Source organism: Galeopterus variegatus, unplaced genomic scaffold (assembly GCF_000696425.1).
Source record: "Galeopterus variegatus unplaced genomic scaffold, G_variegatus-3.0.2 Scaffold4500, whole genome shotgun sequence".
In the NCBI taxonomy this organism is placed as follows: Eukaryota; Metazoa; Chordata; class Mammalia; order Dermoptera; family Cynocephalidae; genus Galeopterus; species Galeopterus variegatus.
Genome location: NW_007730611.1, coordinates 101,928 through 119,275, shown reverse-complemented (window position 1 = coordinate 119,275; position 17,348 = coordinate 101,928). Strand labels below are relative to the sequence as shown.

The 17,348-nt window shown below is 44.7% G+C and overlaps 2 protein-coding genes across 8 annotated transcripts in view; one reads left to right on the top strand and one right to left on the bottom strand.

The window, feature by feature from the left end:
- The window catches only part of LOC103603204 (chromosome unknown open reading frame, human C20orf96), a 29,173-nt gene extending 14,065 nt beyond the window's left edge, over positions 1 to 15,108 (bottom strand). For 4 of the 7 annotated variants that reach the window (XM_008587703.1, XM_008587698.1, XM_008587704.1 and 1 more), the window contains exons 1-5: positions 8,658 to 10,742; positions 6,104 to 6,307; positions 5,771 to 5,828; positions 5,063 to 5,180; positions 343 to 458 (exon numbers count right to left, since the gene is read on the bottom strand). In XM_008587703.1, the coding sequence (XP_008585925.1) occupies positions 343 to 458; positions 5,063 to 5,180; positions 5,771 to 5,828; positions 6,104 to 6,123 (312 nt within the window). In that variant the 5' untranslated portion in view covers positions 6,124 to 6,307; positions 8,658 to 10,742. Of the gene's footprint in view, positions 1 to 342; positions 459 to 5,062; positions 5,181 to 5,770; positions 5,829 to 6,103; positions 6,308 to 8,460; positions 8,619 to 8,657; positions 10,743 to 14,478 lie in introns of those variants that run through there. The other 3 variants (XM_008587700.1, XM_008587699.1, XM_008587701.1) reach the window with 3 other exon arrangements.
- A 1,569-nt stretch (positions 15,109 to 16,677) lies between these two features.
- ZCCHC3 (zinc finger, CCHC domain containing 3) overlaps positions 16,678 to 17,348 on the top strand; it is a 4,215-nt gene continuing 3,544 nt past the window's right edge. The window contains exon 1 of the mRNA XM_008587697.1: positions 16,678 to 17,348. Coding sequence (XP_008585919.1) covers positions 17,244 to 17,348 — 105 coding nt within the window. The 5' untranslated portion in view covers positions 16,678 to 17,243.

The following is a 17,348-nucleotide window of genomic DNA, read 5'->3' as shown; positions in this document are numbered from 1 at the left end:
TAAGATAAACAAGCCACTAGACTATATTCCTAAGGCAGTGAAATAAAAAGTGACTCTGACTCTTTGCTTGAGTCTTAAACACAACAGCAAACGCTTTGTTTAACAGGCTCCGACCCCTGCTACTGCATTTTCTGGCTGGGTGAGATGCTGCAAGTCGACATTGCCCTGCACCTCAGTTTCCCTAACTGTAAAATAGGAATGATGGTAAGTGTGCCCATGGGATTGGTAAGAGAAGGAAATGAGCCAAATCTGGAACCCATGAAGAGCTCAGTGCATGCTTGTTTTAGCTGTCCCCCGTCCCCAGCCCTGGTCCCAGGGCCCGTGGGAAGATGCTTCTCATACCCTCATTAACCGCATTGTGGCCTCCTTCCTCCCAGGGTCCATCTGCTCCCTTCTGCGCAGTTCTCGTGGATCCCTCAGCTGGCTTGTCACCACCATGGTGGGCTTAGAGTGCAACACTGGGGACAGGAAAGGGCAGGGAAAGGGTGAGGGTACAGGCAGGCCTGGGTCCAGGTCCCAGGGAATGCACCACCAATGACAGAGGCATAGGCCCCAGCCCCACCCACTCACAGCCTCACAATGTGACACTGGTAGGAAGAAGAATCTCATCCATCAATAAGCCCCTGGGCCCCACTCCAGGCCTTGATATAAGGGAGGGACAAGCCCGGGTAGAAGCAGCGACTACGAGTATGGACAAAGAGAAGAATAGGGGTGTCAACAGGAGACGGCTGCACCCCCCAACCATCCAGAGAGTCGAGAACTCCCACTTTTTTGTCTGGCCAGTAGCTGATGCAGCACAGGACAGCAAGAAAACCCCGGGGCAGCAGACCTGAATCCAGATCTCCGCTCTCCCACCAATGTGGCTGGTGGGAAGGTCAGAGTGGGTAGGGGTTAAGTACAAGAATTAATGAGCCAGGCAGCCTGGGTTTGAAACTGGGTTCTGCCTTCTACTAGCCATGTGACCTTGACCTCTCCGTTCCTCAGTTCCTCCATCTGTAAGATGACAGTAATTATCATGCCTGCGTCATAGGGTTGTGAAGATTAAATGAGAAGCTACTATACCTTAAAGTTGCTTGGAATAGTGCCTGACACATACTCAGTGTTGGATACACATTACTAGTGGTTACCATTATTTCTAACAACCTGAGAATTGAGACGGCAGCAACAGACAAAGGCACAGGAGCTACGCAAAACTCCAACTGGTTGTCTCTGAAATACAATAAAAGCTGTGGCTCTGCCATATAGGCAATATAGGCATTTGGAGGGCATATTCTCAGAATTCCTGCTTGCTCTCAGCCTGCCCTGCACCAGTATAACCAAGCATTCAGGCAGCTGCAACTCCATTCTCAGTCCCCCCAAAATCCCTGCTCCAGGTGCAACCCAGTTCATTTGGCAAAGATATTGATTATTTTTTTACTAGATCAATATCCTTCATCCTGGGAAATGTTACTATTAAGTATTGAGATGATGAAGGAAATTAATTTGTGATGAATTTATGAATTATCTGTATATTGCATCATTTAAGAGACAGAATGATTAACAGACTGAATCTTGTGATTCTAATTTTAAATGATAATTGATCTAATTTAAATGATATTTTGAATTATATTTGTTTTCAGTTGAAAGGTTTAAGACATTCTTACTAAATGTGTGTAAATTACTGGAAACTTTTAAGAGAACATAAAATTACCCATATTTAAAGGTTTATTTATTAGATATACAAGAAAAATACCTAATGGTTTTTGTTAATCAGACAAGTGAACTATTTGAAAATGAATATATTAACATATACCAAATGACTATATTAAATTTTAAAACGTGGTTTAAAAGTTTGAGGGGAATTTAATTAACCATGTTCTGAAATCCTCCTTATAAGTGCTTATAAAAACTGTAAGATTTGTAAGTTGAACTTAAAATGCTTAAGGAAGATTTGTAGCTTTAATAACGAGTATTTATTTTCATTAGAGATAGTAGTCCTGATTTATCTTTGCTTTCAACTAAACTTTTTTTTTTTTTTTTGGTGGCTAGATGGTACAAGGCTGAACTTGTGACTTGGTGTTATAAGGCTCTGCTCTAACTGAGCTAACCAACCAGCCAAAACTTTATTTCAAGAAAAGTTCAGATTAACATGCAGTTTTAAGAATACACGGAGATCCTATGCACCTTTTACAGTTTCTCCCCATGGCAGTATCTTACAAAACCACAGTACAATATCACAACCAGGATATTGACATTAACATGGGCAAGATATACAACATTTCCATAACCACAAGGATCCCACCTGTTACCTTTTATAACCATACCCACTTCCCTCCCTTTACCACCCTCCCTCCAACTCTGTCCCTAACCCTTGCAATCACTCATCCGTTCTCCATTTCTATAACTTTGTCATTCCCAGAATGTTATATAAATGGAATCACACCGTATATAACTTTGGGGATTGGCTTTTTTCACTAAGCCTAATTATCTGGAGACTCATCGAAGATGTTGAATGTATCTACAGTTCTTTCCTGTTTACTGCTGAATTGTATTCCATGGTACGAATGTGCCATAGTTGTTTAACTATGTTGAAAGAGCTGTTTCCAATTTTGAGTTAGTATGAATAAGGCTGCTATGAACATCCACACACTGGTTTTTGTGTGAACATAGTTTTCATTTCTCTGGAATAAATGCCCAAGAGTGCGACTGCTGAGTTGTACAGGAATTGCATGTTGAATTTCATTAGAAACTGTCAAACTTGTTCGCACAGTTGGTGAACCATTTTACATTCCCACCAGTGAGGTATGCATGACCCACTTTCTCCTCTTCACCAACATTTGGTGTTAACACTATGTTTTATTTTAGTCATTCTGATAGGTGTGTAATATCTCATTGTAGCTTAATTTGCATTTTCCTAACAGCTAATAATGCTGAACATCTTTTCATGTGCTTACTTGCCATCTGCACATATCTTTGGTGAAATGTCTCATCATGTCTTTTGCCCACTATCTAACTGAACTGTCTGTTTTACTGTTGAATTTTGAGAGTCTTTGATAAATTCTAAAGAATAGTTTTTGTGAGATACATCGTTTGCAAATATTCTCTCCAAGTCCATAGCTTATCATTCCATCCTCTTTTTTTTTTTTTAAAAAGATGCCCGGTAAGGGGATCTCAACCCTTGGCTTGGTGTTGTCAGCACCATGCTCAGCCAGTGAGCAAACCGGCCATCCCTATATAGGATTCGAACCCGTGGCCTTGGTGCTATCAGCACCGCACTCTACCGAGTGAGCCACAGGCCGGCCCTCATTCCATCCTCTTAAAAAGGTCTTTCAGGGCCGGCCCATTGCTCACTTGGGAAAGTGTGGTGCTGACAACACCAAGGCCACGGGTTCGGATCCCTATATAGGGATGGCAGAGCGACTGAGAACTATTCACTTGGCCATAAGTCCCAAAGATTTTTCTCTCCTGTTTTTTTTTTCCTAAAAGTTTTACAGTTTTGTTTTATACTCAATTTTTATTTCATTTTACATTTACATTTTGAGCTAATTTTTATGTAAGTTGTAAGGCTTAAATCAAGGTTCCTTTTTTTTTTCCTATGGATGTACAATTGCTCCAGCACCACGTGTACAAAAGGCTTTCTGTTCTCCATTGAATTGTATTTGTAACTTTTTTCAAAAGTCATTTGGGGGCTAGCCAGTTAGCTCAGTTGGTTAGAGCATGGTGTTATAACACCAAGGTCAAGGGTTCGGATCCCAGCACAACCAGCCACAAAAAAAAAAAAAAAAAAATCAATTGGACCTATTTGTATGGATTCATTGTCTTTCCCTCACTGGGTAGTGTTGGTAGTGTCAAGCAGGGAGCTGATCTTTCATCCCCTACCTGGTCGTGCTCTGATTCCCCAACTGGGATACTGCTGGCAGGGCTGAGTCGGGAGCATATCTTCTAATCCCTACCTGGCAGAAGCAGGCGGTGCTCTGACTCCCCCTCCAGGGTACTGTCAGCAGGGTCCAGCAGTGGGCTGAGCCTCCACTCCCACCCCACAGTAATGAGATTAAACAAGGTGGTGTGAGGTGGGACTAGTCACCTCTAGGCTTCGCTCCCCTCCCCCTGCCTGCCCATGTCAGTACAGCCCCAGTGGAAACCTTAGCCCCTACCCACACCCAGCATCAACAAGGTGGTAGGATGTGGGGCTACTTGGTATTCTACTCTCCCACCCCCTTTTTGGATGTCAGTGTTGCCCACAGGGGAGCTGATCTTACATTCCACCCTCAGAGGCAATGAAGTGGTGTGAGTAATTATATACATAGATATATACAAACATAGGTAGGTTATATTATCTATGAAGTTCATTTCTGGATACTAAAGGAGTATTACAAAATATTTGTTATTAAAAAGGGGTATTAGGGCTGATAAAGTTGAGCAATAATGCTTTACATGGATCTTCTCTTTTAATTTTCACAACAATCCTATATGGTATTAGTGTACCCATTTCACAAACGAAAAAATTAAGGCTCAGAGAGATGAATGACTTTTCCAAGTGAGAAAATGGCAGAGTCAAGATTTGAACCCATGTCTGTCAGAGCCAAGACCTCAGAACTCCCCTAGAAAGCATCACAATGATGTATGTGGCAGAGATTATCCTAAAAGTTTACCAAACCCTGCGGACACACAGGACTACATTTCCCACCTTCCCCCTTGTGCTTAGGGTAGTCATGTTACTGAGTACTGCCCCCAGAACATGAGGGAGAAACAAAGTACACACATGATGTGTGTACATTCAGTCTGGGCCCCCAAAAAACTGCCCACAAAATCATCTATGTTCTTCCTCTCTCTTTTCCCTCTGCAGAAGTATCCAGCAGAGGACTTCAAGGCCTTACAAAATATCAGAGCCACAGGTCAAAGGAGCCTGTATTCCTGAATGACCATGTGGAACAGATTACACCCGCTCCCCAGATACAAATACTTGAATTTGGGGCTTATTTGATACTCAGGCTACCTGAATATAAATGGTATCACCAAGCCAAGAGCAGCCACTCTATCCTGTCCCCAACTCCCACACCAGCCCCCAAGTGCCTCTGCCCACCTGGCTGGACCCTAGTCAACGTCTTCATTCTGCTTTTACTGTGGCCAGCGGCTTCTCGGACTGGAGGCAGAGTAGATAGCTTGGTTTTCTGTTTGGACCGCTGCCATGGAACATAATCCTACCAGACATAACACAATCAGTTATGTAACATGGTGAATCCCAAATCCCAGCTCCACTCTTTACAGATATCTGTGATCTCCAGCAAGTGAGGCTCCCTCTCTGGGCCTCAATTTTCTCATCTGCAATGTGGATCTAATACCAAAATCTACCTCCATGGGTTAGTGTAAGAATTCTGAGAGATTATATTGGTAAAGCATGTGTTAAGTGCTCTATAAATGTTAACTATCACTTTTTTTTATCAGCCAGCCAGAATTCACTAAGCACATCCAGGCTGTGAGGTGCTAAGAATTGTGAGAAACACAAGGCATGGAAAAGACCAAATACCCACCCGCAGGAAACCAGAGTAGCAATCAGAAATGAATAAAAGAGCAGCACAACATTCCCTTACACTCTGATGAGGTAGGGAGAAAACTTAAGATTCAGAGGCCTGCTCCACGTCCCACAGCAAATGTGTGACACAGCCGGGAATGGACTTCAGGTCTCCATTCTCATGCATCACCCGGAGCCGTCACCACCGTGAGAGTGGAGGGCAAGCGGACTGCAGGGTCAGCGAGCCTCCCATCCCCGCCCTAGCCCTCCCGGACTCACCAGAGTCTGGAACTTGTGGACTGTGGAATGAGTTCCAGAGAGGCTGGGTCTGGAAAGACTTGGGGCGGGAAAGAACTTCTATCATCCCAGCCCATGGGACTGCAAGCAGCAAATTTAAAACAGGAGCTGAGTCTCGAACGCGAAACCGCACTTTATCGGGCACAAGAGCGGGCCAAGTGCGAGGGCGAGGGGGCGGGGCTGGGCAGGTGTGGGCGGGAAGGGCGGTTCGGAAGACCGCGGGATGACGTCACCGCGAAGGCGGGGTGAGGGCAGGGCGACAGCGGGGACACGCATGCGTACTCCACCACCCCTCCGATGCTCCGTTTTACCTACTTCTGTGAGTCGTGCGCCATTGGGGGAAATGGGAAGAGAGTTGTGAGTCCGTGGGGCCCTGATCTTCCAGGATTCCTGTGCGGCTTCTCCAACTTCCTTGTCGACAGCGCGGTAACACAGGCCACTCAAACTTCCCTAGGACGCTTTCTCTTTCGTCTCAGTCTCCAAGGAAACGCGACGCCGACTACCGGGCGCCTAAAGGGACTAATATCGCAAAGCAAAATGTAGCTCCCCCACTTCCCTCTCGACAGGGTTTCAAATACCCCTCAGCCTGCCCCACCCATAATCCTAAAGGATTATGTCGTAGTTCTCCACTCTCATCAAACCTCCATCACTTCCTTTCCCACCCTCACTCTTGGCTAATGACTTCGCTTCCTATTTCATTAAGAAAATCGTGAGGATCACTAACCTCGCAAGTTCACAACCCCTCATTTACCCACCTACGTGCCTTGCTCCTGTAAATATGTATAAACTGCCAAGACCGATTTCTACACTTGTGCACCAAATCCTATCTTATCTCATTTTCCCAAAGATATTGTCCAACAATTATCCCTGTTCTCTCCTACATTATCGTTTTTTCCCTCTCCTTTGTATCAATCCCATCGGTATACCAGTATATTTTAATTTCTTCTATTAAAAAAGACTGACCACTTCCCCTACAGCTACCTTCACATTTCTGCTTCACTTTACAGCAAAACTCCTAGAAAGGTTTGCCTACTTTCTATTTCTTATGCTTGTCACCCCACTTCAATCAGGCTTTCACTCTCTACCTCTCCACTGAAGCTGCCCTTTTGTCAACATCACCGGTGACCTCCGCTTTGCTAAGCCCCATGGTCACCTCTCAGTCCTCACCTTATTTGGCCTACCTGCAGTATCTGACACAGCAGATCACTTACTCCCTTGAAACACCTTCTTAACATGGTGTCCAGGAAGTCACTCTCTTCTTGACTTGCTTCCTACCTCCTTTCAATCTCCTTTGGTGTCCCTCCTCTTCACCCTGTATTATTGGACTGCCCCAGGGTCAGCCCCTGCCCTCTCTATCTGCTGTCACTCCATTCATGCTTCCTTCCAGATGGCTTCAGATGCCATCTGTACCCGGTTGCCTCCTAGACACTCCCCTGAATTCAAGCCACAGACATCCAACTGCCTACTCAACATATCCACTTGGGCACCTAATAGGCAATTCTAATGTGCAATCTTTCCAAGAAATATTTTTCCCCAACTCAAAATGGCAACTCTCTTCTTGGAGTCGTCCTTGAATCATCTCTTATCCTACATTCAAATCCATTAGCAGATCCTGTCTGCAATACCTTCAAAGTATATCTGGAATCAGACCACTTACCACCACCATCCCACATATGCATCTCTCTCTTTCCTCTTGCACCTAGACTACAGTACTGGCTCCCTCCCTTCTCCTACTCCACTTCTCTCTCCACACACCAGGTTTGCTAGATACAGCATAGATTTAAAAGTGCATTAAAAAAAAAAAAAAGGGGGGCCGGCCCGGTGGCGCACTGGATAAGTGCGCCGCTTGGGAGGCGCGGCGGCGCTCCCGCCCGAGGGTTCGGATCCCACATACAGACTGGGTCCAGCTCACTGGCTGAGCGAGGCACGGGAGCAACACCGAGGGTTGCAATCCCATTGCTGGACACGAAAAAAGACAAAAAAAAAAAAAAAAAGATAAAAGTGCATTCCAGCTTAAAAAATAATTGAGAGGGAGCAAATAATTTTTGAGATCACCTAAACTTCAATAGGGGAACGTTACTATAGAATACTCCCCCAGAGCTCCCAACCTTTTCCACCTCTTATAAATCATAGAATATTTTAAATTGCATTGCACACTGTGGTAAACAGAAGAGGCTGCTATGGCAAAAGCAATCAGCCTGGGTACTCTTGCTATCCAGGCCTCCCATGGCTGTCCCTAGAGCTGAGGGAATCATGTTGGGTGCCCCCATTTGCAGAGCTCACTGTACCACAGCATTCTGGCTGGAGAGCTCTGTACCATGAAACCATTAAAAAGGAGGAGGTAGTAGTATGTGGCAGACCCAGGTGGTTGCCAACCCAACAGCAATTTCCCCCCTTCATCCCAGCTAATGGACCCTGATTTTGTCCATGTAAGCATTTGCATTGCAGGAGATGGGCCCCAACCCCAGTCCCAGTCCCAGCTCCAACAGGCATGATTGGTCTAAGCTAGGCTTGGTGGGCACATCTCCCTTGCCAGTTACAGGTTTAGTCATAGGCACATGATGAAAGTCTAGCCAAGGAGACAAAGTAATAAGATTATTCAGAGGCTTTTGGGAAAGCTTTGCATCACACTTAAAAAAAAAAAAAGACATTGCAGAAAAACATTTCTTCACCTGCTACTACACATTGTCACATCCACATGGGATTCCTGCAATGACGTAACTGTATGAAGACGTGACCATAGAGGACATACTGGGAATGATAGAGGGGAAACTGGAAGAAACCTGTTCCTTGATAGCACTGTTGAGACATTAAATTAACCAACTCTGTCACCTATCTGGAAATTGCTCGAGATTAAATAACAAATCACCTTACTGGGTCAGCCATTTTGAGTTGAGTTTTCTGGTACTTGCAGGCCAGAAGCATCCTACTGAACTCTTCATGTGGAGGAACAAGATAGAAGGAACCTGGGTTTCGGACTACCTTGCAGGACACAGCCAAATTCTGAGCTGTTTCATCAGAGAGAAATAAAATTCCAACTTGTTTGAAACCCTGTGTTTCCCCAAACACAAAAGGTTCCCTTTGTTACAGCAGGTTAGCATATACCTTGACTAACACAGAAAGGGACTTGGCCACTGTCACAAAGCCTTCTGCATCAGACAGCCTGACCCAGCATGGACACCCAGAGAGTTTTCCTGCTCCCCACATCTCAGGTGCTCGGTCAGTAATATTACTGCCTCCCACTTCAAGTTTTATAAGTAAATACACTTAAATATTTGCAAAAATGCTGCCATTTTAATCAAGGCCAAAATACATGTGAGGGGCCACTGATGATCACTTGTAACAATAAAAGCTGTTGTTGGAACTGGGATTGAATAAGATGGAGTCCATCTGCACTTACACCTGTTTGAATGGCATTTCTGTGTCCGTGAGCACCTGATGGAACGTCCTGCCCCTAGCAGAGGTGGGCAAGATGATGTGGCCTTTCCTTCCAAGCTCTGCTTGGCTCCAGGCTCAACAGCAGCAGCCTGGCCTCTGATTGCTTCAACATCTTGCTGACTTGGCTTAGCAGGCTGTCATGGGCTTCTATCCAATGCCATTTGATGTGTTGGCCTTTTGGCAAAGGTACATGCCATCCTAAACCCACAATCCCTACTTTTGTCCCTGGGTGAGATGCCATGATTCTTGTGGAGATACCTGCTACACTCAACACAAGATTCTGAACATTCCTTCTTAAAATCTGCACAGCACTCAAGAGCTACCTGTTCTTCCATCCCAAGAGCCCCCACTGAACTCCCAGGTCCCTGCTGTCTTCTTGTTGTGCATGGCTGCTGCTCTTCGGTTGTCCTTGTGTCCTCTTTAAATCCTATTCATTCCTGATTGTGAGCACAACTTCCTTGAGTAACTTGGAGCTGGCCAGGCCAACCTTGACTTTGCTGCTCAACATGGCTTTAGAGGGTAGTGGCAGATGACCTTGTGGTAAGTTTTTCATCAACTGAATAAATTGCTGACCCTGGTGCCAGTGCTGCATGTCATTGGTCTGCATTCAGGCAGTCAGCATAGAGTCTGTGCACTAGGTTGAATAGTGTTTTCCAAAAATTCACATCCTTCCCAGAAACTTATTTGGAAATAGGGGTTGTTTCAGATATAATTAGTTACGATCAGATACTAGCTTAGGGTAGGATCTTAACCCAATATGGCTGGTGTCCTTATGAGAAGAGGATAAGAGACACAGAGGCAGATACAGTGAGAATTCCATATGACAACAGAGGCAGGGATGGGAGTGATGCATCTCCAAGCCAAGGAACACTGGCAACACCAGAAGCTAAGAGAAAGCCATGGAATGGATTTTCCCCTAGAGCCTTCAGAGAGAGCATGGCCCAGCTGACATCTAGATTTCAGACTTTTAGCCTCTAGAACTGTGAGAATAAATTTCTGTTGTTTTAAACCACTCAGTTTGTGGTACTTTGTTATGGCAGCCCTAGAAAACTAATACAGTCTGCGTAATGTCATTGGCTCCAACCAAGGAGCTCTGTTGCTGCATGAGTTTCCTAACAATCTGGATGAAATAATACCATCAATGCTGCCTGCAAGACACGGGGATCCCTGAACACAGTAAAAAAGTTGCTATGGTTTGAATGTGTCCCCCAAAAAACATGTGTTGAAAATTTAATCCCCAATTCAAGTGTTGAGGGGTGGGGCCTCAAAGGAGGTGATTAGGTCATAAGGGCTCCACTCTCATGAATGGATTAATGCCAGTTATAAAAGGGCTTGAGTTTGTGAGTTCGAGCTCTCGCTCTCTTGTGCTGTCTTGCTCTTCTGTCTTCCACCATGGGATGATGCAGCATAAAGGCCCTCATGAGATGTGGGCCCCTTGCTCTTGGGCTTCCCAGGCTCCAGAACTATAAGATATAAATCTCTGTTTTGGGGGGGTTTTTTTAAAGATGACCGATAAGGGGATCTTAACCCTTGACTTGGTGTTGTTGACACCACACTCTCCCAAGTGAGCCATGGTCCGGCCTCTAAATCTCTATTCTTTATAAATTACCCAGTCTCAGGTATTCTGTTACAGCAGCACAAAGCGGACTAAGACTGATGTCCAACAGGATATTATCCTGGGCCCACATGGAGGTGGGAAGATATAAGGAAGATAAACTTGGTTAAGTCATCATGAAGAGCCAGAACAAATGTGCACAGTCTGGCAAGATTTGCTTGCACACTGAGGAACTAGACTTGACACCTGCAGTTGAGCACCTTAGAAACCATCAGTTTGGACACCAAGCCACAGTTGATGAGATGCTCCTTTGCTGGCAGGGTCTGCAGAGACTCTAGTATAACCTGCTGCTATTACAGGAGATGCTCCTGCACCTGTGTTCCAGATCACTCCCCATGCACAGGAACATGCCAAGATGGGTCTCAGAGAAAATGTCAGGCGTTTGTCCACACGGACATAATACTGGGCGTCTGATGATGTCCCCTTCATGGACTGGACCAGCTTCTCATTCCCAGTGGGTTAGCGTGATATTGATCCAGGCCAGATGCTGATAGTCAAGTGCCTCCTTCTTCCCTTGGCCTCAGCGTCCTTCTCCTGGGTCACTGGCCATACTTCCGTTTGGTGAAGAAATTGCAGTTTGTGGCCTTGCTTTCCAACAGCTGTTGCAGATAACTAAGGAACAACTCACACATGTGGCCCCACTGCATCCTGGCTTTGGCAAAGCCAGTATCTCTTCTCTCTAGGACCTAACCACAATGCCAGATAATCAGCATCTGGAGGCAGCTTTGCAGCCCAGGGAGTATAGATACCTGTGCTAATGAGTGAGAAGGAAACAAATGAGAAGCAACAAAGCTCAAAAAGGAACAACTCACACATGTGGCCCCACTGCATCCTGGCTTTGGCAAAGCCAGTAGCTCTTCTCTCTAGGACCTAACCACAATGCCAGATAATCAGCATCTGGAGGCAGCTTTGCAGCCCAGGGAGTATAGATACCTGTGCTATTGAGTGAGAAGGAAACAAATGAGAAGCAACAAAGCTCAAAAAGGAACAATTCCACTGGAGAGTGACAGAACATGGGTCAAACATGAGTCAGGATTCCAATCCTGGCTTACCCTTAAGCAAGCTGCTTCGCCTCTCTGAACCTCAACTTAATCATCAGTAAAATAGGGACAGTAGGGGCTGGCCAGTTAGCTCACTTGGTTAGAGTGTGGTGCTGATAACACCGAGGCCAAAGGTTTGAATCCCCTTACTGGCCAGCCACCAAAAAAAAAAGAAAATAGGGACAGTAATGCTTACATCACTTGCTTGTTTTAAAGAATAACACAAATGTAAGTTGTCAGTAGTTACACTTTGATGTAGGCATTATCTCCATCTTACAGATACAAGGCAGAAGTGCATAAGTGGCTAAGCATATAAGCTTTGGAGATGTGTTAATGTGGGTTCGAATTCTGACAGTCACTATGCCACTACTAGCTTAGTGACATGGGCCATTCACTCTACCTCTCCGAGCCTAGTTTCCTCACCTGTGAATAGCAGCAACAATTCTAACCCCAAAACATTTTTTCTCTCTTGCTTTCCAAAATCTTCTTCAAGGTCCTTCTGAAATCATGCCTCCTCTCCAGTCTCTTGACTGACCTTTAGAAAACAGTCCAAATCCTAAAAGTCCACCAATAAGAACTTGAATTGAGATGCAGATAGGCTTGACAGGTAACCAAGTTCTAGTCAACGGGACATGGGCAGAAGTGCAACACCTGGAAGAGCGCTCTCTCACAGGGAGAGGACATGCCCTTCTCCACTCCCTCCTTCCAGCTGCTGGAATGGAACCTGATGTTAGGAGCTCAGCAGCCATTTGGACCATGAGGTATTCTTGGAAATGGAGGCCACATATGGCAGAACAAAAGAAGGAGCTTGGGTCCCTGACACTGAAGCCATGACAGCAGCTCTAACCTGCCTACCTCTAGACTTATTTTATGAGAGAAATAAACCTCATTTTTATCTAATTATTCTAGAATTTTCTGCTGTTCAGTTATTCCCAACTAGTATAGTGAGTTTCCTAGCAATTCAGAAAGCAGCTGCCATTTACTAAGTGCTTATAGAGCACTAGGCTACTGTGTTGTCTTCACAGCAAGTCTGTGAAGACAGAGAGCAAGACATGGCCCAGCTCTCAAAGATCTCACAGATGCTCCTGAGACAGATCCCTTCACCTCTCTGAGCCTGTTACTTCCTATGTTAAGTGGAGATAATGGTACCTACACAAAACATGGCAAACTTGTTGGTCAGCCCCATCTACACACATTTGTCCATCCTATCATTTTTTTTTAATGTAATGCCTGAGCCAGACATATTCTAAGTAGTCTACATGATGGTGGCTTGGACAAGAGGCGACAGTAGTCAGATCTGGGATATATTTTGGAAGAACTGCCATCAGGATTTGCCAAAGGAGATGATGTAAGGTTTGAGGGGAAAGAGGAGAAAAAATGATAAAGACGGACATGTATGGAAGCCAGGGTACTAAGGACAGAAGAACAGAAAGAGAGAAGAGGCCTCACAAGAGAGACACTAGACCTTCACGTGTGCAGGCCTTGTTCCAGGCAGCCAAATAATGGATTTCCAGTCTCTCTTAGAAAAGCAGACATCTGGCAACGCTGAGCCTGTATCCCTCCGTGGTGATAATCTGCCAGAAATGGATAAAGGCTGCCCTCTTTAGATGGCCTCAGTGCCCATCTGGACTGCTTTGCTCTTGGGGTAACTACCTAGCCTCTGTAACTCCTGGTTCAATAACCTCTGCAAAATTTGACCTGAGAACAATGTAATTGATCAAAAGGATGGCCATACACATGACAAAATCTTACAACAAAAAAAGATATGGTTAGTAGAATTTGACATGGAGCCAGAACACAATCTACAAGTCAAATCTTTTCAAAATACAAACATCTCTTAAAATGCCCAAAATATGTTGATTGTACGAGAGGTCCTGCCTACTGCAGTAAGATAAGAAAAAGTGTACAATATGAAAAGAGAGACAAACCTTTCATTATTCACAGATGATATGACTGTCAACATAGAAATGTCAAGAGATTCCAAAAAACAGTGGAAATTTTTAAAGATTTCGGCTTTGTTGCTAGATATGGGGTCAGTACACAAAATTTGTGTTCCCTCTAAACATCAGTAACAAACAATATGTAATTTCTGATTTACATTTATGATAGTTTCATGTACCATAGCAACCAAACCAAATGATATATTGGAATAAATCTCAAAAATTATGCAAGGCCTTTATGAAAAAAATTTTAAATGTTATTGAAATTCACAAAACCCAAATAAATGAGAAATTAGAGTCATAAAAGGGAAGATTCAGTAGTATAAAATGGTGATTCTGTATAAATGCAATGCAATTCCAATAAAAATCCCATAAAGTAGTTTCCTGGAACTTAGTAGGGTAGTTCTACAATTTATATGGGGGATCCAAATATAGCTGACACGATTTTTTTTTTTTTTAGGATCCGAACCCGTGGCCTTGGTGTTATCAGCACCGCACTCTCCCAAGTGAGCCATGGGCCGGCCCTAGCTGACACAATCTTGAAAAGGAAGAATTTCCCACATCATCCCTGTACAGGTTGCAGATGCTACTGAAAACACCAAAGTTTATGATAAACTAATAAGCAGACATAACATCTAAGTCCAAGCAACCAATTACCTCCTAGTGCCCCAGGGGTAAGAGCTCCTACAGATTGCCTCCACCTCTCACCACATGCCACAGATGATGAACTACTTCCTTGAGAATCTGCTGGCCATGTGGAAGCGAGTGGGGCTGGAACTGAGGCCACATTCTTCAGCTGAGTGCAACTTCTGCTGGAGGCCACTGCATTTTGAAGTGATGAGTGAAAGAGAGAAACCCAATTTTTCAAGTATAAACACGTTGGTATCTGCTCAGGTCTGAGTGTGACCTCAATTACTCCACCTAATCCCAGGCCGTTATCATATCCAGATAGTCTCCAGAGTTGTCTTTATATGTGAATTAAATTTCAATCCATAGTAAAAAAAAAAAAAAATAGGAAAAGAAACTCAATATATCTCTTGAAATTGGAAGATCTGGCCACAGTGGGCCCTCACTTTCAGAGAGCAATAATCAGCTGCAGTTGACTAGCAGCTGCCCCTTCAGATAGAATATGCAATTTCCAGTTCACCTAGCACATTTTCCTTATTGAAGACACCTGCCTGATCCCTGTAGCTATTTGATTGTGTGATAGTTACTTGGGATGAGTGCTTAGGGTAAGAGGAGTGGAAGAGATTACTTAAAACACAGAGATTCTGGGCCGAGCCCGTGGTGCACTCGGGAGAGCGCGGCGCTGGGAGCGCAGCATCGCTCCCGCCATGGGTTCGGACCCTATATAGGGATGGCCGGTGCGCTCACTGGCTGAGCGCGGTGCAGCCGGTCACAAAAAGGACAAAAAAAAAAAAAAACAGAGATTCTGTTTGGTTTTGTAAATATCTTCCCCATGGGAAGACTTGAAGAGGAAAGGAGAAAGAAAAAGAATGCAAAAAGGAAAAAAAAAAAAAAAAAAACAGAGATTCTGTTTGGTTTTGTAAATATCTTCCCCATGGGAAGACTTGAAGAGGAAAGGAGAAAGAAAAAGAATGGAATGTATGAATCCGAGACTCTGTTTCTGGTAATGGTGAGGTTCAGAGTATGATCATGGGAATGTGTGGCTGAGAAGGGATGGAGGAAAGGGTATCAAGATATAACATGAGGGAACTGGAAGGGGCGATAATGGCTTCCCTGAGACCAATACTTGGAGTTGGTGAAGGAAAAGATCGTAAACCAGGAACTCACAAGGACTTCAAAATGCTAAGTGGAACTGGAAGACATGAGAGAGAAACAGAAAAGAATCCAACACTAGAAGAAAGGAAGAATAACCTTTCAGGGAACTCATTCTGGACCAAGCTCTTTGACACAGCTTATCTCCTCGAACATGTGAGAGAACATATTGTTATACTGATAGACTAATAAATTTGTATATTACATATTAATATATTAGTAGTAGTCCTAGGAGAGTAGATATTAATACCTCTTTGTTATGAATGAATACACTGAGGCTATGAAAACTGTGGTCTTTGGCCCAGTGTGACAAGACTGAGATTTTAAGCAGCCAGATTCAAAACTGAGTCTCCACAACCTACTTTTTCCTTCACTAAAAATGGAAAGGTCAGCAGAGGACCCTGAAATGCACAAGTACGCTAAAGAAAACAAAGCTGACAGGAGATGGTGTTAAACCCATCCTTTCAGCCACTCAAATTTACTCAATTTACTCGCCTCCAAACACCAGTTGAGACAGATAAGGAACAGAAATGCTGACCAGTGCTAACTTCAGCCAGGGAACGTGCACGTTAGTAAGGTTTCCTGAAGAGTCTGATGCAAACTGTTCTCGATTCCCTTTGTAAGAAGTAAAGTGGTTAAAGAAACAGCTACCCACACGTGGAGCTACCTCTTACCTCTGCCAAGAGATTTAATCCCAGTCATTTTATCTGTTAAATGGGTATAATTACACCATCGTTTTTGGAAGACTTCATAAAGCCTGCAATGTGCTTAGCACGGTACCGGGCACTTAAGAAGCACTCTATGTAATCGTTATCATGAGTACGATAGAAGTCTCTTTTAAAAAATAAAATAATGCAATATGACTTACTTGGTGATGTATCAAAAAACAAGGATATAAAAAATAGGTGTAGTGTGATAAGGTATAATAAAATTTCGATAAGAAGTTTAAATGGTTAACAAGTTAATGGTAAAAAGCTCACTGTAAAAATCCTTTCAACTTTTCCGTATGTTTGAAAATGTTCACACTCCAGATCTGGTTAAATGGTTAACAAGTTAATGGTAAAAAGCTCACTGTAAAAATCCTTTCAACTTTTCCGTAGGTTTGAAAATGTTCACACTCCAGATCTGAAAAAGATAATGCATTGTGGTAAGCTTTGGAGTGAGGGAGAGCTAAATTTTGATTCTTGTTTTTAACAGACAAGGTACAAAGAAAACAACAGAATGGGCGGGGCCTTCCTCAATTCTGTCCCGCCTCTGGGCCGTGGGCCGTTAGTAATGCTGCTTGAATGAAATCATCGAAGACGGCTTGCGAAATAAATCCTCGACAGCGAGGCCGGAGGCTGCCAAACCCGCGCAGGGCAGAGGGCCGCCCCCGGCTCCCCACCCCGCCGCGGGGACAGGAGGCGGGGCTGCCGCGAGCGCCGGCGGAAGCGCGGCGCAGCCGTTACCAGGGACCTCGGGGCCCGCGCTGACCAATATGCGCCGCGTGTAAATACCTTTGGGGGGGGCGGAGGAGAGAAGCGTCGAATTTCAAAAAAAAAAAAAACCAACCCAAACCCCCACAACCCCGGGCGGGCGGGCGCGCGCGCTATGGGCGCCCTTTGGCTGCGGGAGCGAGTGGAGGATGCTGGGAAGGAGGTAAAATGGCCACCGGCGGCGGCGCGGAGGAGGAGAAGCGGGGGCGGGCGCAGCTCCTTCCCCCCGCTCGCCCAGCGGCCCGGGGCGAGGAGGCCGAGGGCGGACGCGAG